We start from the raw sequence: 24194 nt of genomic DNA on the forward strand, positions 1-24194 counted from the left end.
ACAGACATGGTATTATGAATTTTCCACCTACCATGCTGGTATTCATAAGGGGGGGGGGGGATGTAACAATCTGAAATTGTCATGACAATATGGAGCTAAGCACTCCACTGCTCCTCTCACTTTTTTTTTCTTCTTGATTATAAATCTGCTGCACCTGTGTGCAGCTGGCTGCCGCACCCTAAACAGGAAAAAAATAGAAAGTGCCTTCAAGCTCCACAGACTTTCTCTCCACCTGTGAACAGAGTGACGTGAACACAGGCGCACAGTGATTTCTACTGAGTAAACAGGCTGTTTTTTAATCAAAGAGGCCGTTAATCCCTCAAGGATTGAGACAGATCTGGAAGAGACCCTGGACGCACCATATTCATCGCTACTTGACCACTGATGTAAGTTCCTACTGACCGTAGCGAGAAAAGGAAAATGAAGCCAAAACTCATCTGAAAATTCTTTTAAAGGGGGATTGCTTAATCGGATTGCCCATTGAAGAGATCCTTACGTCAAGCAAACGATCTACTAAAACGTGAGTTAAAAAGAAAACTAAACTCAGAATTTGGGTTTGCTCAATGACAGGATGAAAATGGAATCGATTATTAAAAGAAAATTATTTCCTTTGTAGTGAGAACGTGTGTTTCAAACTTCTCATCACTCTCATTTGTTAAACGACCCCTGTCAAGTAAGTTTATTTGAAAATTTTGTGTATATATGTAAATAGTAGAAAATGATATTATAAGTGTAATTTCTTTGTTTGTTTATAGCTTTTCCAACACAAGGGTAAAATTCTGCACTCACCTGCAAGCACCTCTCCTCCATAATGGACAATTCAGCTAAATAAACCGCATCTGTGAAATTGCTCAAACCTGATTTTCCTCTGGACTATTACCTCCATTCATTTCATTTTTTTGGTCAGACAACTTAATGTAAGGGTGTATGTCTAGTAACATATTTCCTTGTGTAACGGGAGATTTTATGTTCATTCACCATTGCAACTTGTACGCCTGTTTTTTGTTTTGTTATTTTATCCCATGTGTCAGGAGGGAGACCTGACTGGCGCCCAACGTCCATATTCATCTATTTAGTCAATAAAGCAAAACCTGAAAACCGTTACAAACATCAAGGTTTGAAATAAACAACACTTTCTCTGCTACTTTTAAGCTGAATAAATCTCTTGAGCCTATGGTTAACCTCTCTGACAAACAGGTTGTGCTTAACCCTTTGGTTCCTAATGCTTCTCCTCTGTCATCCATGTTAAAGGCTGAACATCCCTCCAGCATGGGTGTGAAATCTTCAGGCTGTGACCCACCGCTTCAGTCAGAGGTCTGTTTTACTCGTCAGTCCGCCTCATGCACAAACCAGCTTCTTTATCGGGGCGTGATGGAAACGTCAGCCGCCGTGAAACACTTGTGGCCTCCGGACGGAGCTACAATGCCATTTAAGGGGTTTGTGCCCGGACATCTTGACCTTTATGTGAATGACCTTGTCATTTCTCAGTTTGTGACCTCTGCTAATACGGTGGCCAATTCCTTTCTCCTTTCACAGGGGTGTGACTTAGTCTCGGGCCTCTGTGCTCTCTTTCCTGTGATTTCTCTTACAGGTGACCACGACGACGCAGAAAACCCTGCAGGTTCCAGTAGTCAAGTGGTCAGTGGCGATATTGAAGGAGGCTCGGCGGTTGCAGCGCACACCTCTCTCACGGGCTCGGGAAGACCACCCGGTCCGGGAGGTGTAGGTGCGGGCAGTGATGCTCTGCTCGGGGCCCCTCCTGACAAAAGGGGGGTGCCGAGTGGCACTGAGTTTTCCGTTGCGGACTTCAGGCTGTTTGGGGGAAACCCTCCTCCGAGCGGGCGGGTCATTGCAGAAATCGACACTGACCTTCCACCAATTCAGCTGACGACATTGACCTCCGACCCGGAGTTAGGTGCTGCACCTTCTACGGGGCGGAATTCTAGTCAGTCTGTAACTACTCTGGTTAAACCGGGTTTTTCTGATTCTGTGTGGGAACCTCCATCATTCTTGGGAAAAAAGTATTCTTGGCTTCAGTTTTCAGGACAGACCATGTTCCTAAAGCTAGCATCATGTCTGTATCTGATTCTAAACATGGCTAGATTTGCTTTGACACCCGTGACACAACCATCCTTGGATCACTCCTTTTCAGAACCTCCACGTCCAACACCTCCGGGTCTTTGGACATCTGAACACCTACTCTTTCAGCACGATTCAGGTGACAATGTGCATCTTCTTGGTAACAGAGCTTTTAAGAGCTTAAGAACTGTTCTTTGTTATGCTTCTCCTGTCTCACAGACACGGCATAAGTTTGAGAAACAAAAGGGGGGTGGAGAGCCTCCTCCTGCTTTGCGAGCATCGGTTTCGCATTTCCAGTTCACTACTATTTCTGATCACAACAAAGTCGCCTCCGTAAAGCTGCAACCCAACTTTGAGCAGGTAAAATCAGGTTCTGATCTAATAGTTAAACCATCAGCTTCGCTCCAGTTCCGTACGGAACCCTCAGGTAAATTCAAACAAGTTTCCCTGTGGGTTCGTAACACAAGATACAAACAGTTTGATAACCAAATCGCTTATGAGCCTGCTCCCACAGATACGTCCAAACTCGTGTCTCTGTGGGTCCGCAATACCAGATTCAAAACTCTATTCTGACCAACTCTATTCTGACCGGATTCTTTTCCACTGACTGGTGGACCGTTACAAATTCTCTCGTTTGTGGGATGAATTTTTAACAAATGTGATATCCTTTGGTTTTTTTTTTCAGGTTACCTGCCTCCAGCCAGGGTCCTGTTACTAACTCACATTTTTAGGGATTACTAACCTACTGATTTACATTTTTAGAACTGATTTACATCTCTATCTTTTTATTAGTGCTTTGTGTAGCATGTTTATATTTGATTACAAATTTGATTTTATTTTGTTACTATTTCCCTTAAAGGGCCACAAGCCAATTTGCCCTTCATTTTCATGATTATTTCTTTTATATATATGCCTTTAATTAATGCAGCCTGCTGAGTTTCACATATCAGTTAGGATTTACTTTCTTTTATTTGTGTTTTCACTGCATCACGTTTTTACATGACATGTAGAACAGGGTGCAGAACATTTCTTCTTTAGATAATTCACAAAAGGCATCCACATTTTCCCAGAGGCACCCATAGATAGGTTTTGATTGATTTCTTTGATTTGCATCAAATGCTATCTATCGTGTGGGCTGTCTCACTTTGTCTCCTTCTCCGAGCTCGTATGGACTACATCCCATCAGAGGGGTCATCTTCACCATCCTTCAGCTGGTTTCCTGTCGCATGGGGCTTCGGTCGTGGTTCGAGATGGGTCGAGGTCTGCGCTGGACTTCGCCTGGACTACGCCTGGGGAATACATCACCTGCCCAGCTCCGTGTGGCATACGAGCTGCTTATCCTTTGAATACCTTTGCATTATTGCTGATGAAAATTAACTGCTATTGAAATAGCTCTGCTTTCAAGATTCCCTAAGTGGATTACTTTACAATGATTGCAACAGTTTTGGCCTTAATCATCTGATCAGGATAGACTCCCTTCTACACGAGACCTGTGGTGACGCTTCATCGTTCCTGCCTTCATCTGGGATGTCTACCTTCACGAGTACATCACGTTATTGTGGTTGTGACGTCAGGTGGCCTCTGCTTGACCACCATGTCGTCACAAAAAGGGGGGACTGTAACGTGAGGAAATATGGGTTTTCTATCACAAAGGTGGTGCTGGACGCAGCTAGGTCAAAGCTGGGTCATTGAGAACTTTCACCCACAGATTAAGTCCTGAACGCCAGCGAGTCTGGGAGGAAACCATAACATCAGCCACCTGCAGTCTACCAGAAGATGTGTTTACATGAGTTGTACCCAGACCAAGTCAAAACATAAAGTTTAAACTTCTTTTTCTTGATTTTAATGTTAAAATAACCATTATCATTTTGCTCATTATAAATGTGTTTAATCAAATGAATGGTTCTTATGCTTTGGGGTAATTATAATGGCTTAATGAATCCATAATTAGATAGTGTTGAGAATGTTTGGTACTGACCTTCACACTCAAGCACACAAACATTCACACACACCCACACACACCTTCCCACAGTAAACTCCAGACACATTTGATGACGCACAGGTTTTGCTTTGAGAAGAGAAAGGTTTTTGGTAAGTTTTCAGTCTTATGATTCAGTTCGTGTTGGACAACGAGAGAGAACAGACCTGAAAACCAAAGGGGGGGCAGAGCCTGTTGGCTCGTTCTTCCCCCCTTTCACGCTGTTTCTGCCAAGCCAGGCAGAATAGCTGAATCGCGACTTCTAACGAAGACTCATTACCGAGTCTTTTGATTTCTGAGTGAATTAACTTAAGAAAGCGCATCGATAAAACGCTCTACCATCCACGTGTACCGAGGGCAACTCTGGACCGGTTCCGTTCGACACCTACGTCTCCTGTCAGCCGCCGGTGTCATCTGGATGAACCACAACATCCTCCACGGCCCGGATCCGAAAGAGGGTCCACAAGAGTTCGGTGAGACAGAGCACGGGTTTTAGCGTTTGATGCAGTTCTCTGATAAGACCTAAGTTTATCCAAACCATCACTTCACTCAGACACCTGTTCTTCCTGAAGCAAAATCAGACTCACACACGCATTCATGTCACAACATTCTCAATCTTCATAAATTCATCAGAAGGTCTATTTGAGCCAGAACAGCATATCAACTGTTAAAAAGATTGTCCCACAAAGTTACCAATGTTGATTGTATTTCCTGTTTGTCAATTTCAAAATCATTAGTTTAATATGATGAATTAAAACTTTTAATTGTGAAACTGGTTTCCTCATTGAACTGAAACACAGACACTCAGATATTATCGTCAGTTTATCGATGAAAACAACCTTTGAGTCTTCTGAACAATATAAAATTTGGTTATTGATTTATTAAAATTAATATTCCGAATTAATACGTAGCATGGTTTCTCTTTCATAAAAGAGCATAAATCCATAATGCTACACCACACTGTCAACCAGTTATTAGAAAGGGTGCAATTTAATTAAGGTACTCACTCACTCATCCGATCCTGTCTTCCACACACTCAGAGCTTTTGGCCGGGGACACACACACACACACGATGTAATACTCTCAAAGTCCCCGATTCACGCACACCTCCACACACACTCCCTTACCAGAAACAAGCTCAAAATCCTCCAAACTTTAGCCAAACAATCTCACACTTGCTTATTTTTTTTCCTTTCTTCAGCCAAACTTTCTCACACACTCAGAGCTTGTGGCTCACACGCACACGGCCACAACGAGACGGTAGCCGACCCACCTCAATCAACACACACACACTCGAATGCAACAAGACAGCAGCCGAACCAACCAATGAAACGGCAACCAATACACTTCAACCGGAACACACCATCCCAGAACTTTAGTCAAACAATCTTGTTTCTTTTTTCCAGTACCTCTACATTCATACTTTCTCATACATGCACAGAACAGAATGAACAGGACAGGATAGGACAACACCGAACCTGCAGGTTTTATCACACACACTGAGACGCAATGAATCGGCAGCCGAAACAACGCTCCCAGCCGGGTTTTTTAGCACTTCAGCACAGATTTCAAACCACAATAAATGCGACGTCCACACTGGGACAACCGACACCAATGTTCAGATACCATCAACACTTCACAGGACCACAAAGATCTCCTTAACCAGAAGTAACAAACCCGATCAGAAATGGGACGCAGCCCCGATACCAGATGCACAACAAATTACGAATAACACACAGCAAGGCCGAATTTAGACCGACTTAGGATACTTTGGCCAAATGTAGCGGTGATTACTTTTAGTGTACCTTCGACGCACCATAAAATATTTAAACAATCCCAGCAGCAGTGTGATTTTTAGCAACAAGCCTCTCCACTCGACACCAGCACATGGACTCTGTGCTGCGTGTATATATTTGCTTATCCGCTTTACTGTGGCTACACATCACTTCTCATTGCAGTGCCGCAGGCAGGTTGCCATCATCTACCCAAGCCAGTATATATTTCACATACATGGTCACTAAACCCAAGACGAGTTGGATGCGCACACCAAGACTCGCTGAGAGAACTTCCCAATGCACTTCCATGCAGACAGAGTTAAACAGAATCTGTCAAAACCTTCCTGTTGGCAGCTGCAAAAAAGAAGCGTGTGCCTGTGCCCACTGCGGTTGGCCGCTTTAACGCAGCGCTGGTTTAGTAATGGTTTTAGGCACTCCTGCACATTCACCTGTAATTACCACCCACAGCACTGCGGGACTCCTGTGTGCGCAGACACAGACTAATTACAACCTCCTAATCCCAAGGCCAGGACTACAGCCCCGGCTCACGTTCCGTGCAACCCTTACGGTTCACCTGTGCAACCCCTAGCTGGACACGAAAACGTCTTTTCGGGTGTGAATGTCAGTCACCACAATCAGCTTAAAACCACACTGCCAGTGGTTAAGAAAAAAGGTGCAAAATAATGAGGTACTTACTCTCCTCTGCGTGGTAAATTTGTCCTGAGTTCAGGAAGGTGAAAGCATAAATGGGAATCTGCCTGCGGGGCTAAAAAAGCCGGCTGGTGAAACAATTTTAGTTCCCCGGGCTTTGATCAGGTAAGCGGCGCCTGCACGGCTCCCCGAAGACAGCTTCCCACCAACGGCTCTGCCATCCCGGGTTTCGGCACCACATGATAGGTAATTTTTCATTCATCCCATATTACCTTAAAGGAAGACGCACGCAGAGGAATTAGATTGGTTATTCGTAATTTGTCCATGACCCTTTAACCTGAAATAAACACACATACGCAAAGAGGATTTCATTGTACACCAAGTGCCAAACAGTGGAGAGAAGACGCAGGGATAACCCCCTCTGGAGCTGCCCCCACGTCTCTCTCCCACTCCTCAGTTTCCCAGGGGTTTTATTGACAAACAGGACAGAGAAGGCGGGCCTTCTCAAGTTACAGACATACAGACTCATCTCCTACGGTTACCACATTCCAGAGATAACAGCACAGCAGGCGGCCTTACAGAGGACTCACACACAGTCCTCTCAATAGGGACATAAAATGCAGAAAAAAAAACTATCAAGACTGAACAGCGTCTTTGGATGACATGCAGTGTTTATTTATTCTGGTTGGTCTGAGTAGCATGTTAAATTCTGTCTCTCACAGGCTGTTGAATGACTATAGGGAGCCTATGTCACGCCCACCTATTTCCAGACTATGGATCCCTGGAAGAACAAAAAAATAGATGCAAGTGAACGGGGCTAAAAAGGCTTTTTTCTAATTCCACCTATGTACCATGGGTTTCACAGATGATGTCCGTGAATTTTAAAGAAGCTTTTTGATACCAAGAACTCGCTTATTTTCTAACAGGGGGAAACATTATTTAAGGTTTTGTGTGAAAATAAGTCCAGAACTAAAAATGTGCTTCATGAAAGGGACGTCGTTGAACTAGACACGGAGAAAACTGAGGGAAAATGGCTGTAAGTTCAGCAAACTTCCCACAGGAGGAAAGAACCACCATAAATCTGGTCATTTGGTAAGTAGCAGCTACGCTAGGGGAGAGGAGATTATGTGGTGACGTCACATATGCAACGTGCCGATTTCTAGTTTATACTCATGCATGACAGGCGTGGTCGAAATAACCATCATTACTTGTCTTGTAAATTGCAGTAAAACATGTGTGCGATCCAGGGTGTAAGGCAAAGCGGATTAGAAAACAGCATTTTTAGCCCCGTTGACTTGTATTCACTTTTTTGTTCCTCAGGGACCCGTGAGCCGACTGTAAAGGAAGGAGACCTAGGCTCTCTATAAATACATGAATCTGAATATAAAAAGAGGTACAACTGTACAATCATTTTTTGGGGGACTTATCCCCCCCCCCCCCCCACACACACACACCACCTGGTCATTTATTACTTTAAATGTTACCAAAGAAATTTAATACATTTTTAATTAAATGTTTAATTACAGCACCACCAGACAGGTAGTGGTTTTAAGATCAGATGGTTTTAAATGATTTTTGTTTGACAGGTTAGTGTCCAAATTTCTCAGCATGAATTTAAGCGTTTGCAAAAAAAAACTAATAAAACTCGTTCAGTACCTGATGTTTGACGTTTTGCACGATTCATCATTTTTAGTTCAACCCTTAAATAAAATAAATCAGTAGGGTTAGCAGTGACAGGTGGAGATGCTGCAAGCCGCGATGTATCTGCAGGCTGCACAAACAGACAAATGCTCATGCTTACACACACACACACACACACACACACACACACACACACACACACACACACACACACACACACACACACACACACACACACACACACACACACACACAAACACACACACACACACACACACACACACACACACACACATGAATGCGAGAAGCAGCACATAAAGGCAGAGGGCAGACAGGCAGAAGACACTCCATCGAATGAGCAAACAGACCTGAGAGATAACAGTCGAGATGATGATGACGATGAAGAACCCCGTCATTCTGGCCACCTGCGTCTTGATTTTCTCCTCTCTGACCATCCTGGCACATGAAAGTGAGTTTGCCGCTTTCTTTTAAAAACAGTTAAATCCATTTTGTTTTGCTGCATTTATTTATAAGGAAAATCTGGCAAATGTCTAATATTGTTGTTGCTAAATTGCGTGGAAAAAAATCTGCATAAATAAACTCTTTTCAAGGATTATTCCAGTTTATTTAGCTGCATCAGGCATAAAGAAATAAATTATGAAATTTATGTTTTGGACTGATTTGACATTAATCTAATAGTAATAGAAATAAATTCTAAATACAAACCATACACTAAAAGCTGAGGTTGTTCTGAAAAAAGGAGAAGAGTTACACACACTTTGCACTTTTTATTACAAATTTACAGCCATAAGATTAAAAAATACCAGGCGGCCCTGTTATAATTATGGTCATAAGAGGGTTATTAATACGGCGATGCACAAACAGGAAGCGATTGGTAGTCATTCCACTCCAATCCAGTTAGTGGTGGTAATGCATCAAATTGTTGTTTGCCAGGTGCCATAAGACCACAAATAAGAAGAAGAAGAGAGGCGGGAGCGTTTGTAACAAACTCAGAGCGATAGTCAAAACATGAAGCATGAAATAGAGTTATCCTTGTGGCTCCAATAAGAGAAAGAAGCAGCTTGCTTCATAAAAGCTTTTATCTTCCCTTCCAAAAGTGAAATCGTTTTTCGATGTAAACATCAAAAGGAAAGGAAAGACAATGGAAAATGTTTCAAGGGAGGAAAACATAGACGAAAATGGACAATAGAAAAATAAAAAACTAAAGCCGGGCGTACACTGTGCGACTTTTTCACTCGTAGCACGCAGCTTCAGCTCAAACTGTACGACTTCCTCGCAGGGCAGATCTCACGAGCCAGGCGCTCACACTGTACGACCCAGTTCTCAGATGCGACCTGCTGCTCACACTGTACGTCTGGTAGCAACACGTCGGACCTAAAAATATGCTAAAAATAGCAGTTTTTACTCAACACGTCAGACTTGTTTGTCTTGTTTTGCCTGTTGTCCTTCAGGAGTGCTGCAGGAGGACGCACAGGGATTTATGTATAAATCTGTGTTTTGTGATCAGTTTAATTGGACATGAACGCGACAAACACGCTTTCTTTACAATCTTTGTGAGTAAAAAAACGTGTAGAAATTAAAACGAACAACATGTGTTATTAAGGAAATAGCGGGGAGCGGTGTTGATGCAGGATTGCGCATGCGCTATGAGCGGTTCTGATACATTTTGGGTCGCAGCTGCTCGCAGCACCGCTTCAACAGTGCGATACCCTCACGAGGGACGAGCGAAATATCAAACACTCCAACAGGGCCGGCTTTGCCAACAGGCAACACAGGCGGCCGCCTGGGGCGCGATCTGATGGACAGGGCGCAAAATAAAAATAAATAAATAAAAAAAATTATAAAAAAGTTTATTAAATTTATGTTTGTAATATGAAATGCACTCTCTACATACTCAAAATTCCCCTCTGAAATGACATGAAATTAAAACATCAATATTTAAATTCTGATGATCTGGCTGCATGACGAGCTCCCGCTTGGGCCACCGCTCCGATGCATTTGACCGTTAAGGGTGCCGTAGATCACGTGCATGGGTGGCACTGTAGAAGGACTTCCTGTTGTCGTCGCGTATAAACTTTTGATATCTTTTACGATGAAAAGAACACCTAAACCATCGGGATCAGCATTCCCAAAGCGAAGGAAGGAGGAAGAAAAAAAAACGGGCCCAAAGCAGAGGTATGTAGACTTTATAAATTTGGCAAAGGAACTTTTTGAGTTACAATTTTAGCTAACTGCCTCTCCTGCCACGCACGGTCCACGGACGGACCCTCGCTAGCTGTTTACATACACAATACAGTATTTCATAACTTTTACCAATTATTTTTACTTTTGAATCGTCGTGTCCAGATGCAGTGAGACATTATCTGCAGCCACACAGGCACCTGTTGACACCACGGGGGCGGGACTGTCTTCTACACCTGTTGAGTCTCACTGTGATGATGAAGAATGTAAGATTTTTTTTTTTTTACTGTTTTTCGAGTATGATTGCAGCCTTTTTCTGAACTTCGATTCAAGTTTTAAGAACGCATACAATATGAATTTAATATTTGCATATCAGAAGAACGCTAGGTGTGTGTGTAGCAAAATTTCAACTTTTTCTGACACATCGGGCTGGCGGCACCGCCGCGGCCGTGGCGGGGACTCCCCAGCTGCCGCTGGCAACGCGTCGGCGTTTCCTTGTTTAATAAATGAAATCCTCAGAGTGCCTCAGATCACCGGTTCTTCTTCCTCATGTTCTACAATTTATTTGATGCTGAAGAGCACCTGAGAGTGAGACATAAGTTTTTTCAAATATTCCCCATGGATGCGCTCACTTCCACCTGTTTTTGATCATTTTATTCATGTTTTCATAGAACAGATTAAAAAAAGATCAATAAAATAAAAAGTCCAGTAACATTAAAAATAATGAAAAGCATCACTGCACATGACTGAGGAATACTGAATGTGAAAGTGGCACTGTTCTTAATTCATGCATCAGAAGGTTAAGTTGCTTTGTGTGTGTGTGTGTGTGTGTGTGTGTGTGTGTGTGTGTGTGTGTGTGTGTGTGTGTGTGTGTGTGTGTGTGTGTGTGTGTGTGTGTGTGTGTGTGCGTGCGTGTGTGTGTGTGTGTGTGTGTGTGTTTATTTTCTCACAGAAGAAGAACCCAACACCAGCAGACTCAGTGCTCCAATCCAACAGCCTGAAGAGACACCATCATCAGCTTCAACAGATGTCTGTGAACATGTATGAGCTGCTGGCCCCATGGATCCTGTTGACTGGCCACAGCAGTTGAACAAAATGGAAAGTAGAACTTTCTTTATGATGACACTGATATTTGAGTTTTGCTTTTGATTGCACAGTTTAATGCTGCTTTTGATTTTGCCCCCCCCCCCCCCCCCCCATGACATTTGCACAACATTTTGAGTTGTTGGTTATTCTAAAATTCTCAGGTTACTTATCTTTCAAGCTTACATTTATTCTTCAGGCTGTTGACTTTAAAGAGTTGCTGTGTGAATATTTAAAATAAAAAATTAGTAACTAAGGAATAACTGTGGAGTTGCTTTTTCCAATGTGTGGTGGGTGGGTGATCTTGGGTTTGGGTGAGAGCCGTGCGGGCACGGGGGGGAGGGCGCAAATGGGCAGTCTCGCCTTGGGCACCAAATTACCTAGAGCTGGCCCTGCACTCCAGAAGTCCGTGCGAGCTCACGATTGCCGATCGGTAGCTGGTCACGTGGTGTTAATCGCCTCTCGTAACCCCCTGTACACTACACGACACTCAGCGCTAAACTCGCCCCGATCTTGTGGATTCTCGCACGAGTGGAAAATCGACTCAACAAAGTGAAAAAGTCGCACAGTGTACGCCCGCATTAAGGCTAAAGCACAGGAGCACTGACAGGAAGAAGAAAGCACTCAAAGGGAGAGAAAAACAGGAAATAAGAGGAGGACTAATAAAAAGTGAAAATTACTCATGTCAGAAGAGGGGGGAGTTTGGCAAATCCAGTTAAAGACAAGACTGTCGAAAATTTAGTGTAAGGGGCCCCATGTCTGTGTTCGCCTTGGGCCCCCAAATTGCTAAATCTGCCCCTGGACGTGTGCTGCTTCCATTTCTACTCTAAACCACTGAAAGAGGCCAATGTGAAAAGCATCAGATGGACAGACAACTTGTGTCCAAAACAGGGTGTCCTGTCAGTGTCTCTAAAAGTTCAACACAGTGCTCTGTTGAGTTGGGCTGTGAATTTAGTTTATTTTTTGTGATCACACACTCAAACCTACTAACATTAAAGAAAAGCCAAAGTAAAAGTAGTTGAACAAGAGTGAAACTACATCATTTGATCAGTTAAAATGAAAACAATTGTTTTGTTTCAGATTTTCGATGAAGGCAGGTCGTGACTCGTGTGTCGATCCGTCCCAGAGGTGGGTGAAGGAGATCATGGAGGTCAAGGAGAACATTCAGGCTGTCACAGCATCTCACTGATCATCAACGTTTTATTCCTGTGGTGGAAAAAAAGATTTCTCTTAAGCTATCCTTTTATACTGAGAATTTATATTTATTATTAATAAATGCAAAACCCCTGAAAATGACTTGTTTTTCAGATTTTCATACTTTACCTTTTCATGTCATAAACAATAAAAAAACAGTCAAATACTAATTAAATAAACTATAATCTTACAACTGGGTACTTATCTCATGTGACTAATAACGTCTCATTTCTGCTCTGACTGGAACCAAATAGTGGCCCATCATCATAGCAGAAACATTAAAATAACTCATATTTATTGAATAAAGAACAATAATAACAAGCTACAAGCCCTGAAGCATGAAACAGAACCAAGGAGAACACCCATACTAGCACAGAAAAGAAAGCACTTGTGTCTTTACTTGATTATTTACCAACAACGCTCCCAGGCTGTAAACAGAAATGGTTCTCTTGTTTAAGAGACTTATCGGCTGTTGCTGGGCAGATTTCTCAGAAGGAAGTGTGTCGTTGGAGCATCCTTAGAGGTGCTGTTAACAAATTTGAATCCTTCCAAATGGGAGTGAAACATGTTTTCATCCACACTTTTCTGGAAAACTTTGTGAGTGTTGTCTTCTGAGTCAGAGTGATGACCAGTGGGGGTGGAACACTACCATCAGCTCACAGCAACACACATGAACACAAACACACTAACACATGAACACAAACACACTAACACATGAACACAAACACACTAACACATGAACACAAACACACTAACACATGAACACAAACACGGGATTAGGCTGAAAGTTTCCTTTTGTGAAAAGGGTTTATTGACAGAATAATTTGGGCCTTTAACATTGAGAAACTCAATCACTAAAAAACATAAAAAGTTGTAAAATGTTCCATTCATCCATTCATTTTCAGCCGCTTATCCAGAGTCGGGTTGCGGGGGCAGCAGCCTAACTCGAGAGACCCAGATTTCCCTCTCCCCGGCTACTTGCGCCAGCTGAGAGACAAAATCCCTCCAGCATGTCCTGGGTCTGTCCTTGGGTCTCTTCCCAGTTGGACGTGCCCGGAAAACCTCACCAGGGAGATGTCTAGGAGGTATCCTAACTAGATGCCCAAACCACCTCATATGACTCCTATTGATGTGGAGGAGCAGCGAGTCTACTTCTAGCCCCTATCCGATGACAGAGCTTCTCACCCTGTCTCTAAGGGAGAGCCCAGCCACCCTGCAGAGAAAACTCATTTCGGCCACTTGTATCCGCGGTCTCGTTCTTTCGGTCACTACCCAAAGCTTGAGACCATAGGTGAGGGTAGGAACGTAGATCGACCGGTAAATCGAGAGCTTTGCCTTCCGGCTCAGCTCTCTCTTCACCACGACAGATCGGTACAACGCCCGCATCACTGCAGACACAACACCAGAACGTGATCCCCAGCTTTTGCTGGAGCGGTTCGCAGCCATGGTCTTGAGTGAGAAAAGGGTAGAATTTCTTCTCCAGGTCAGGGATGAGGTCCTGCCCCAAGTGGAGGAGTTTAAGTATCTCAGAGTCTTGTTCCTCAGTGAGGTAAAGATGGAGAGTGAGATCAATAGGCTGCATCTGCAGTGATGCGGATACAAGTTGCTGAAATGAGTTCTCCGCAGAGCGGCTGGGCTTTCCCTCAGAGATTTAAGGAATCTTTACAAGGATGGTTCCTAATGAGAGCCCTCTGGAGGTGTAACCATGTCCCACTGGGAGGAGACCCAGAACTCATTGGAGGGATTAAATATCCTCTCTGGCTTGAGAACGCATTGGGATTCCCCAGGAGGAACTGGGGGTCATCTCTATGGAAACGGGAGGCAGGGCTTCCCTCCTGAACCTGTTTCCTCCACAGCCTAACAGTGGATGAGCAGATGGATGGAACTCTTTCATTTAGCAAAATTCTTTCTCAATTATTTTAAATAATCATGTTAATTCAACAGTTTTAATATTTAATTGAGTAAAATGATTTTACTTTTTGGAGGAATTCAGACATGTTTAATTAGGTTTGATTACAAGTTTTCTCACAAATTTTGCAAACACTTTTTGTGAAATGCTAGGAGCTTCATATATTTTGTACATATTAACTTTCTGTCTGAGATCAAGATATTCTAAAACAAATTACTATATTTAAATCTTTATTCCTTACAAGTTTAGTCAGACTTGCACATCACATCTTATTTTTTCATTCCTGCATTTACTGACTTTATTTGGTGTTGACCTAATGTGTTTTTTAATGTTTAAAACATCACCCGATTAACAAATAATTTATTAATAACAGTAAATATTTTTTCATCGTGATTTGTTCCCGATGCAGCTCCTGTTCCACCCATAAGTACATTTAAATCCATGCACCCGGAGGGTGAATGCTTTTGTTTGTGACTCCAACGACGACAGGACAGGCTGGTTTGTGCATGGCTGCTTTATTATATATTATAAAATCCATCCCATCATCATCACCATCATAATATGAGCAGGTGCTGTCCGTGGTACTGAATTACGTATCTATCGTTAGCACATCTCTCTGCAACAACTGGAAATCTTTTGACAAAAACATTTCATAGATCTTGATGTATGAATGAAAAGTAACACCACTGCACATCTTCAGTACTTTTATTTGATTTAAATAACACAAACACATTTTCCAGTGATAAAACTCTGATAATGGATCCTATAAAACTTGATTTCATTACCACCTCCAGAGCAGGCAGCGCTAGCGGTAACGCTGCGGAGTCTTTGGCTTGGTGCTGACAGAGTTCACGACGCGGTAGCTGGTTGAAGGGGACCAAACCTCACTGAAACACCTGACTTGGTTCCGTTTGACCAGCCACAGCAAGGCGTGTTGCTTCAGCTGCAAGAGGCAGAGCAGGGCAGGAGGAGGGGGGAAAGGAGGGGAAAAGGAAAAGGGGGAATAGGAAAGAAACGTGGAGTCCTCTTCGGTATTACCTGATGAAACACACAGAGTAAAATAACATTATTACTGCGTTACCGAGCAGGAAGTTCCTCTTAACTTCCAAATCTCCAGCCCCAGTGACAGCTCTTCATCTCTTAACCCCCTCATCCTTTTTTTAAAGTCCTGCTGCTATAATGGGTGACAGCTGTGGTGTGTCAATCCCTCAACCCCAACCCCCATGCCTCACCCCATCCTGACTGTCAGCAGTTGGTGCAGGGCAGGAACACTAACTGTACACGTGCCTGACGGGAGGGAGAGGGAAGAGGCCTTTCACCTGTTATCCTGCCACACACACACACACACACACACACACACACACACACACACACACACACACACACACACACACACACACACACACACACACACACACACACTCATACCCCCCCCCCCCCCTCCTATTAAAAATATACACTCAGGCTGCAATTATCAATAAAGTTAGATCTTCAAAAACTTCCTAAAACAAAAAATGACATCAGACAGGTGCCGTCGTTCCTCGGCGGTTGATGCCGGCGCCCCTTTGAAACCACACACTTCCTTACATTCCATAAGTGCTGCATTAATATGGGGATATAAGGAAGCATGTCCTCGCAAGGGGCAACAACTGGATCCGCTGCTCCTCTGACACAAGGCGCCCTTTCATGGCTATGGACGAAGAAGAGCGGGAACAACTGGAGAAACAGTGGTGAGCTGTGACGGGGTGGGGGTGGGGGGGGTGAATAAAATTTGGAAACAAAAATATGTATTTTTTGCTAATTCCTCCCACTTGATTAAGGAGCAGTTATGAAAATAAAAGGTTTAACATCGTGACATTTTTCCTTTTACCTCAACCTTTATGAAGCCAAACTGGCTTTGCTGTGTGTGAGAAACGCTTGAATCTGTGTGATTCTTTAGTTTGATCTGCTCTAAATGATTTGTTCTGCTTTGTTTTTGTGTTAAAAGTAAACGTGAGTCACCTGAGCTCAGATGGAAACTCATCTAAACGAGTGTTTTCATCCAGAACTTCCTGATTCTTTCCTGTGTCGCGCCTCAGTTTCCCCTCAGCTGACGGAGGTGTCAGACTTTCTCAAGTGTTGTTTTTGTGAGACATCTGAAGCAAAACAAGCAAGGTCTGGCCCAGCGTCTCATTTGACTTCAAGTTAGGAACAGTAAGAAAGCACCAAACTTGAAATCCACAACTGATGCTGGAAGATATTTTACCCGACGGAGAGTTTGGGCTTCAACATGAAAAGTCTGATCACAACATGACAAGATAGAAAATTCAGACCAACCTTGGTGCCGTCTGTCCTTTCAACTCAAAGTAAAAATTCAAATAAAATAAAAAAGAAACATTCTCAGCTTCAGCTTTTCTGCGACCGGCTTTTCTCCTCGGATTCTGGCCAGTGGATAATGACCACTCCAGGCCTGGTGGACCGGCCTTTTCTAGCCCCATCAGGAATGGGGCCCCCCTCTGCCAGGCCTCCCACCTGTTGGTGTCCTTTAGAAGCCCCGGGCCTCTTCTGCACCTCCTGTCTGGTCCAATCAGGGCCCTGACAAAGTTGGGGGGGAGGGGGGGGGGTCAGCCTGCCTGAAATCACACCTCTCAGCTGTTCGCACTGGGCATGACACAGCCCCCCACCCCCACCCATCCCGCCTCACCCTGCTTCTAGTCTATGGAGAATGTCAATGGCTCCCCTTTGAAAAGGGGGGAGGAAGCAACTGTATGGTGGGTGTGTTTTACTGGGTTCAGGGGCAGAGCCGCAGGCTGACGATCACAGCTGAAGACAAGGTTGAGTTTCATCCCAAATTATTCCATCTTTCAGTTTCAACATAAATCAGGGAAATTGGCTCATTTATTGTTTTTGAAAGCTGCTTTAACAAAAACAGCTGCTTTATGACGATATAATGTACCTAAGAAAGAAAAATGACAACGTAAGCCCTACAGAGTCCAATCAGAGTCCGAACATTAAAGAAAAATAAAACTATTCTTTGTTTAAAAATCTTTTATCTTTTCCTCAAACGTTCGCTTTGCAGCGTCTGAAAGCTCCGAAGTGCCTCCACGACCACATGCGTCCAATAATTACCGATGCTGTGTGGCAAACGGTCCGAGCTCAGGGGCTCATTTTCCTCTGCAGCAAGCACAAGCCGCTCCGCTAAGGTCAACACCTGTGATCTAAAATCAGCTCCGGGGTTGGGTGCGATCGGAACCCGGGCCTCATTCACAGAAAGCTGGAGCTCAGAGAGGAGCTTATATTGAAACCTAACCCTCCTGCTATTTTCGATGCACTCGTCCTCCACAAATAGCACCTCCATTGGGTCTTTGGAGCTCCCGATATTCCTGTTATTTTTTTGTCTCCCTCACAGGATGTTGTCTAATTTCAACAGTTGTTCAGTGTTTCCGAAGCCACGAGCCAGAAGTGCATCACAAATGCAACATTTCCACTAATGCCAGCAATTTGTTGAGGCCTCACTGGTTATATCTGGGCCCTGGGAATATCGGGTGACTTCTGTTGTGGATTAGATTCTTGTTCGTTGGTAAAATCACCGATCACAGTCCTGTTGTTGATTTTATCGAGACAGCTGATCTCTATTAATGCGAGCTCCCTTCTTATCATCTGTCTCTCTTTCATCATGTGTCATACATCATCTTTTGAAGGTTTGGGGATCATTTGCAGACCTTAACCCCCAATGTTAAGTACAGAAAAAGAGATGGATGAGGTGTAGCATGGTTACAAAAGCTTTCTAAACTACAGTACATACTATTGCACTTTGAGAAATCTAATTTTTGAAAAAATATAGTTTAAAGCGACACTGAATAAGTTTCCCGCTTCTTTCTCCTATGGTTGAAAGCAGAATATTACCATGCTGCAGCCTGCTGTAGCTAGCGCTAACAATGAGCTAATGCTAACATGAGCCAACTGATTCTAAATATGCCACAAAGTAAACACGATCCACACTGATGGAAAAAAATATTATTACTTAGAACTACAGTAGCAACAAAGCCAGGTCACCATCAGTCTGTGATTTCATTACCTACTTTAGCTCCCTGCAGCTAGCATCTCTCCAATGTTTCCTCCAAAGAAATGTCTTTGTTAAAAATTAATGAATATTTAACTTTTATTTCCAGGCCCTGCCATGATGCCAAAAAAAAAAAAGCGAAACGCTTGTTCTTCCTACTTCTTGTGCTTTTTATTGATTGTCGGTGAACTAAAAGAGCTAAATGCTAGCCTTTTATATTAGCTATTGGAAGAGTAAATTGCTACTGCTGTAAAGCAGGTAGTGACCTCCCACAACTGTTAAAATTGTTAATTGTAATTTCTGTAATGTAATGTGGCTCAAGTTTGTTGTTCAAGAACCACTGAAACCGGTTAGATAAATAGCGTTAAAGTGTTAAAGGTGTGGTTGACTGAATTATGACTGTGACTGATTAGTCACTCTGAATTTTTTATGCAGGGTGACCATGAAAAATAGTCTCCTACACTTATCTCATTAGCTTCTGATAGAAAATAGACGGTGAAATGCTATGATTTGAAAATTCTCACTATCACCTAACATTCATGGACTCACCAATCTTGACTCACAACTGGCAAGGCTGTTGTTGCTTTAATGTCTGGTAATTAGCAGTGGACATCATGGCTAGTTTAAGCTAACCGTTAGCGTTAGCGACTTTTCTTCACTGCAGAAGTATATTGAACCAACAAACGCTTTACCCTAGAATCTGAGAAAGACATCACAGCAGTTCATCTGTAAGCAACACATTCAAATATACTTTATTAATCCCAGAGGGAAATTAGAGAATATAATTGGGTCATAGAGGTTATTTTTAACCTGTGTTCACATACGGCCCTCCCATTTGCTAATCACTTTGTCCCCCCTCCCGTCAGACCTACTTGCCTTGTGTTACTGGTGTCCGGCTGCTTCTGAAGAGGTCACAACACACTTTTCTTGTCCTGAGGAAACAATGTCCCTCAGGACAGCAGGTAGGAGCTGGACCAACTCACAACAAAGAGGTTTCTTCATCTGTGGATTGTGAGGAATTAGACCGGCAGCTGCCAACAGACCAAGGCTCAGGATGGGACCACCTGCAGGAGATGCAGCCCACTTAATGAGAAGGAGAAGATTCTGCTGGATTCTGAATTCACATTCATATTCACCATTAAGTGAGAAAATAAATAAACCTGCAAAAAGAAAATAAATACGACTTATTCAATTGGACGACTCAACCAAAAGTAAAAGTTCAGAGCTGAATCCTGCAGAGATGCTGCTGACCCCTTCTGCGCGCTGATTCTCATGCCACACTCTGCCCACCGCTTGGCACACCGGTCGCCAGGGCTGGGGTTGACACAGCTGTTGAAAGCAAAGCGGTCCCGTGTGGTGAAGCAATGAAGCAGAAAGGTCAAAGGTCAGCAGCATTCAGGCGATTTGATGGAACAGGTGATGGAGAGGTGAGGCGGACTTCATGCGGCTCACAGACAAAGGGCTCAAAGTCAGGTCTGCACTTGGATAGCTTACTGACCTAAGTACATATGTACATCGGTCCAAGGGGGGCTTTTTAACTTCAAATAAAAAAATATAGAAGAGAAACAGATGTAAACAAGGGCAAATGACAAAGAAAAATAAGTCAAATGTCTAATTGCAGTTCAATTATGGTGACAAAATTCTTTTTAATCACACAGGAGAAGCACAGCGGGACAGAAACTGACAAAACAATCAGAATGAGACCTGAAACCATTTAAGCACAGTAACAAATATCGATAAAATGACGTGTTACAACCTATTTATGATTAAAATGATCAGAAACAGAGTGGGTACTGCAAAAAAAAAAAAAAAAGAAATATAAAAAGGATGGAAAGTCATGAAAATATGTGGAAAAGGTGGCACAATATGACAAAAACAACACATAAAACTATAAAACTATCAATAAATGTGGCACAGAATAAAAACGTGAAGCTTGGACGATTAAAGAGATTATATTACTGTAATTCAAGATGCTAAATGATCACATAAAAACACTGAAATGTTAAATGCAGCTCATCACATTAGATATTAAATAAATCACTTATGAAGATTAAGAAAATTCAACAACCTACCCACACACAAAAATGACAACAAAACACATTCAACATGATGAGAAATCAGCAGAACAAGATATGAAATGACTGAAAAATTATCACCAATGTGCCTACTACTACTGTATATACGTATTAGATGTGCTGAAAAACATCGATTCAAGTCTGAATCTGGATTCTTATTTATAAAGATTCAGAATCGATTCACAAAGGTTCAGAATCTATTCCAAGAACTCAAATATTTGGCATGTTACAGGTTTGAGATGCACTTTCTCTGTTTTTTATCTTCGCTAGGAGAGTCAGTACTCCGCTTACTTTTGTGGTCCCATAAATTGAGATGATTTATGTTTGAATCTGCTGATAAGAGGGCACTTGAATGTAATTTTTTTCCATACTCATTAATTTGAGATATTCTTATATTTATTTTCTAAGTTGATGAGTGAGTACTCAGGATTACTCATGTGTTTATTTTCTAAGTTGATAAATGAGTACTCAGGATTACTCAGGTGTTTATTTGAAGTTATTGAGAACTGAGAGAACACATTTTCCTTTGTAAGAAATCTGAGGCACTTTTTTTAAACAGGTTGAGGACTCAAATGTTAAACTTGTTTCTACACATATTTGAAAAGTATTTGACCATATTACTTTCAAAGCTAATGTTAGGTAACTAAAGATTTGTTATATTTTACAAGGTAAGCAAAAATAAATGTTGCCTTTTGGTCAAAAGATTGTTTCTGTTTACAGTTTTAGAATCACTTTATTTTACCATGTAAATTTGCATTATTGAGCATGACCAGTTTAAAGTCAAATAAAAATGTCCCATAGCTTTAACTAACTTGTACAACAAAGTAATTAATCCTGGAGTGGACACTCTATGTTAATATTGATTGTGAATCGATTTAAATCGAGAATAGAGAATCGATTCTGAATCGAATCTGCAACCCGAGAATCGGAATCGAATCAAATTGTGAGTTGCTCTAAGATTCACATCCCTAGCACATATGATGTATTTATGATTTACCCCTCAGTATTTATTATGACTGCTCACTTAAACGATGCCATTGGACCACTTTTCATTATCACTGGCCCACTTTCTGAATGTCAGAGAACCCCACAGTGACAAATACCTCGGGTCTGCAGTGACCAGAATCTCACATTTGTGTCTTATTGATGTTTATTTATTTATTTATTTATTTATAATTTCCTTGTCAACAAACTCTTTGTTAAGGTCACTGGACTTTTATGTGGCAACCGTCTCGGGACTACAGATGGAAATTAGCCCTAGGCTACAATCTGGCATGTTTACATTCATGCTATCCCCACATGTATGTTCATTAACATGCACTGTCCCAAATAAAATATTAATTAATTAATTAATTAATTAATTAATTAATTAATTAATTCATTCATTCATTCATTCATTCGTTCATTCGTTCATCCATCTATTCATTCATTCATTCATTCATTCATTCATTCATTCATTCATTCGTTCATTCATCCATCCATCCATTCATTCATTCATTCATTCAAAAAATGCAAGAAAGATCAAAGAAACATTTTAAAAGTGATATATCTTCCATGTGCACATCGTGAAACCAGTAAAGAAGAACAAAAAAAGTCTAAACACATGTTTAACCTCTGATTGCAACATTTACAAGGATGACTTTTAATCAGGCAGCTTCTGTGTGTCACTGGAGCCCAAAGCGGTGAACAGGAAACACATCAGAGATTTTTCTCACCGGCTCAACAATTAGGACAGAAAAGGCTCTGACTGTTACACTCGGGTCTGTGTGGTGATAAATGAGTCTTTAGTAAAGGTCAGAGGTCACCGAGGACATGTTTGAATTCTGAAACTCTGGAAGGTTTAGTTAAAACAGCTTTTGATTAAAATTTTAAAGATGTTTATTTTTAGGCTATAACTTTGATTATATCTTTATATTTTCATTAACCCTGAGCTGTAATGCTTTTTAGATAAGTAACCTACTTTGACTAATCTAAATTTCATAACAGAAAACACAGATTCCCCAATCTGAAGACTACAAAATAATCCTCTCTGAGACATTAGAAAGTATTTAGAATATCAAAATACCAATACCAATAAAAAAAACAACACTTCAAAAAACATTGCAAACAAAAACCTTTTAACAAAAAATATATATAAATAAACTTACATCAAAATTCTAAATTTGTCCATTAAAAGTTGAACTAAAATTTAAACCAAATTATATTTCTACGTTTTTTTTTTTGAGTCAAAACGTATAATAGACCTTGACATCGGCCAATGAAGAGAGGTCTTTCATCACCCACAACAAGGCCCCGCCCACAAAACTGGTTTTCATTAATCAACAAAACATAAATAAATAAAAGAACAAAAACAAAGGTTTTATGAGCAAAAACTGAAATGTGCAAACAAAATTTCCTCCCTTCATTTTTTTTCTCAAACAAAACTTTTGGTTTTAATTTTAATAAAAAAAAATTTTTTAATGGTTGTTTCATTTTGTTTTTTGCACATTTAAAAAATTTGGTTTCAATTTAAAAAACGTTTTTATTGATTAATAAAGAAACAATGTAACCTCCATTTAATGAGTTTTAATTAAAGTATGCATGGTGGTCAAAAGTCTTAAAAAGATGAAAAAGGGAGAAATTTTATGGCAAAATACAAACAAAAATGAACTGGACTTCTATGCATATGGACACCGTCGTGTAAGTCACAATGTCAGGTTCCCTACATACATCTCTAACAATTAAGGTTCTAATTTAAAAGTTAATTTCAGTCAAATGTGTAATAAATACCACCTTCTTTTAAAACGATCTAAAACAAAATGCATGAAAAGCACATGTGGGGGGAAATAAAACACTTATTCTTATTTTTCTTTAATTTTTTGCAAATACGAAAAGTCAGTCAAGTCCAGGACCCGAAATGTAAAATAAACCTGGATCATTTCACACAAACTCCTGCTCAGTGGATCCTGGTGAACAAATGAACAGATTTGGGGCTTGTGAGTCATGAAGGCAGTTGTCTGACCACCAATAAAAGCCAGCGACAACTGCAGCAGCTCCAACAGCAGCAGCGGCGCAGAGGTGAAACAGAGACGGGCTTCATGGTGACCAGAAGGCAGAAAATGAACCAGCTGAAGGCTAAACCAATCATTTCTGTCCAGCTGCTCCAACAAGGAGTAGCTAACAGAGTCATCTATAAGTTTAAACCATAAAGAAACAGCTCTGAAAGGTGTGGAACACTGAAAAATCATTAAAAAAAATTTATTCTGAAAAAAATTGGTCACTCTGAGTTTTTTATGCAGGCTGAACAGAAAATAGTCTCCTACACCTATCTCCTGCCTTAGCTTCTGATACAAAATAGATGGTGAAACGCTAGGATTAGAAAAGCCTGACAGAATGACATCACACTGACACTGAACATTCATGGACTCGCCCATCTTGACTTACGACAGGGAAGGCTGTTGGTGGTTCAGCGTCCAAGAAACAGCAGAGAACGTCTTGGCTAGTATAAGCTAACATTAAAATGAGCAACTCCACCACACAGCAGAACTTCTCCAGGCTTGTGTTATTTGTGGAGATAACAAATCCT

General features: G+C 41.6%; 2 protein-coding genes and 1 long non-coding RNA gene across 3 annotated transcripts; 2 read left to right on the plus strand and 1 right to left on the minus strand.

The window, feature by feature from the left end:
• Positions 1-67: 67 nt before the first annotated feature.
• LOC129165237 (uncharacterized) lies at positions 68-4964 on the plus strand. Its single transcript, XM_070548767.1, has 4 exons — positions 68-386; positions 456-520; positions 617-673; positions 756-4964. The coding sequence occupies exon 4, from the start codon at positions 1174-1176 to the stop codon at positions 2650-2652; it is 1479 nt and encodes a 492-aa protein (XP_070404868.1). The 5' UTR covers positions 68-386; positions 456-520; positions 617-673; positions 756-1173; the 3' UTR covers positions 2653-4964.
• Positions 4965-8416: 3452 nt separating this feature from the next.
• LOC129165238 (C-C motif chemokine 5-like) lies at positions 8417-15000 on the plus strand. The gene is made up of 3 exons (XM_054747880.2): positions 8417-8606; positions 12210-12308; positions 12490-15000. The coding sequence occupies exons 1-3, from the start codon at positions 8512-8514 to the stop codon at positions 12596-12598; spliced, it is 303 nt and encodes a 100-aa protein (XP_054603855.1). The 5' UTR covers positions 8417-8511; the 3' UTR covers positions 12599-15000.
• A 199-nt stretch (positions 15001-15199) lies between these two features.
• LOC107395667 (uncharacterized) lies at positions 15200-17170 on the minus strand. Its single transcript, XR_001574214.3, has 2 exons — positions 16829-17170; positions 15200-15550 (listed from the first exon to the last, which is right to left on the minus strand). It is a non-coding gene; the product is annotated as an uncharacterized lncRNA (long non-coding RNA).
• Positions 17171-24194: the final 7024 nt, after the last annotated feature.

This window comes from Nothobranchius furzeri, chromosome 2 (genome assembly GCF_043380555.1).
Source record: "Nothobranchius furzeri strain GRZ-AD chromosome 2, NfurGRZ-RIMD1, whole genome shotgun sequence".
NCBI classification, from domain to species: Eukaryota; Metazoa; Chordata; class Actinopteri; order Cyprinodontiformes; family Nothobranchiidae; genus Nothobranchius; species Nothobranchius furzeri.

Excerpts from the sequence above, each read along its gene's own strand:
- LOC129165237 (XM_070548767.1), top strand. The coding sequence starts at position 1,174 with ATGGTTAACCTCTCTGACAAACAGGTTGTGCTTAACCCTTTGGTTCCT.
- LOC129165238 (XM_054747880.2), top strand. The coding sequence starts at position 8,512 with ATGATGATGACGATGAAGAACCCCGTCATTCTGGCCACCTGCGTCTTG. Across the intron at positions 8,607-12,209 it reads CATGAAAGTGAGTTTGCCGC|GGACGTGTGCTGCTTCCATT; the intron begins TTTCTTTTAAAA and ends AAATCTGCCCCT. Across the intron at positions 12,309-12,489 it reads TGTCCAAAACAGGGTGTCCT|ATTTTCGATGAAGGCAGGTC; the intron begins GTCAGTGTCTCT and ends GTTTTGTTTCAG.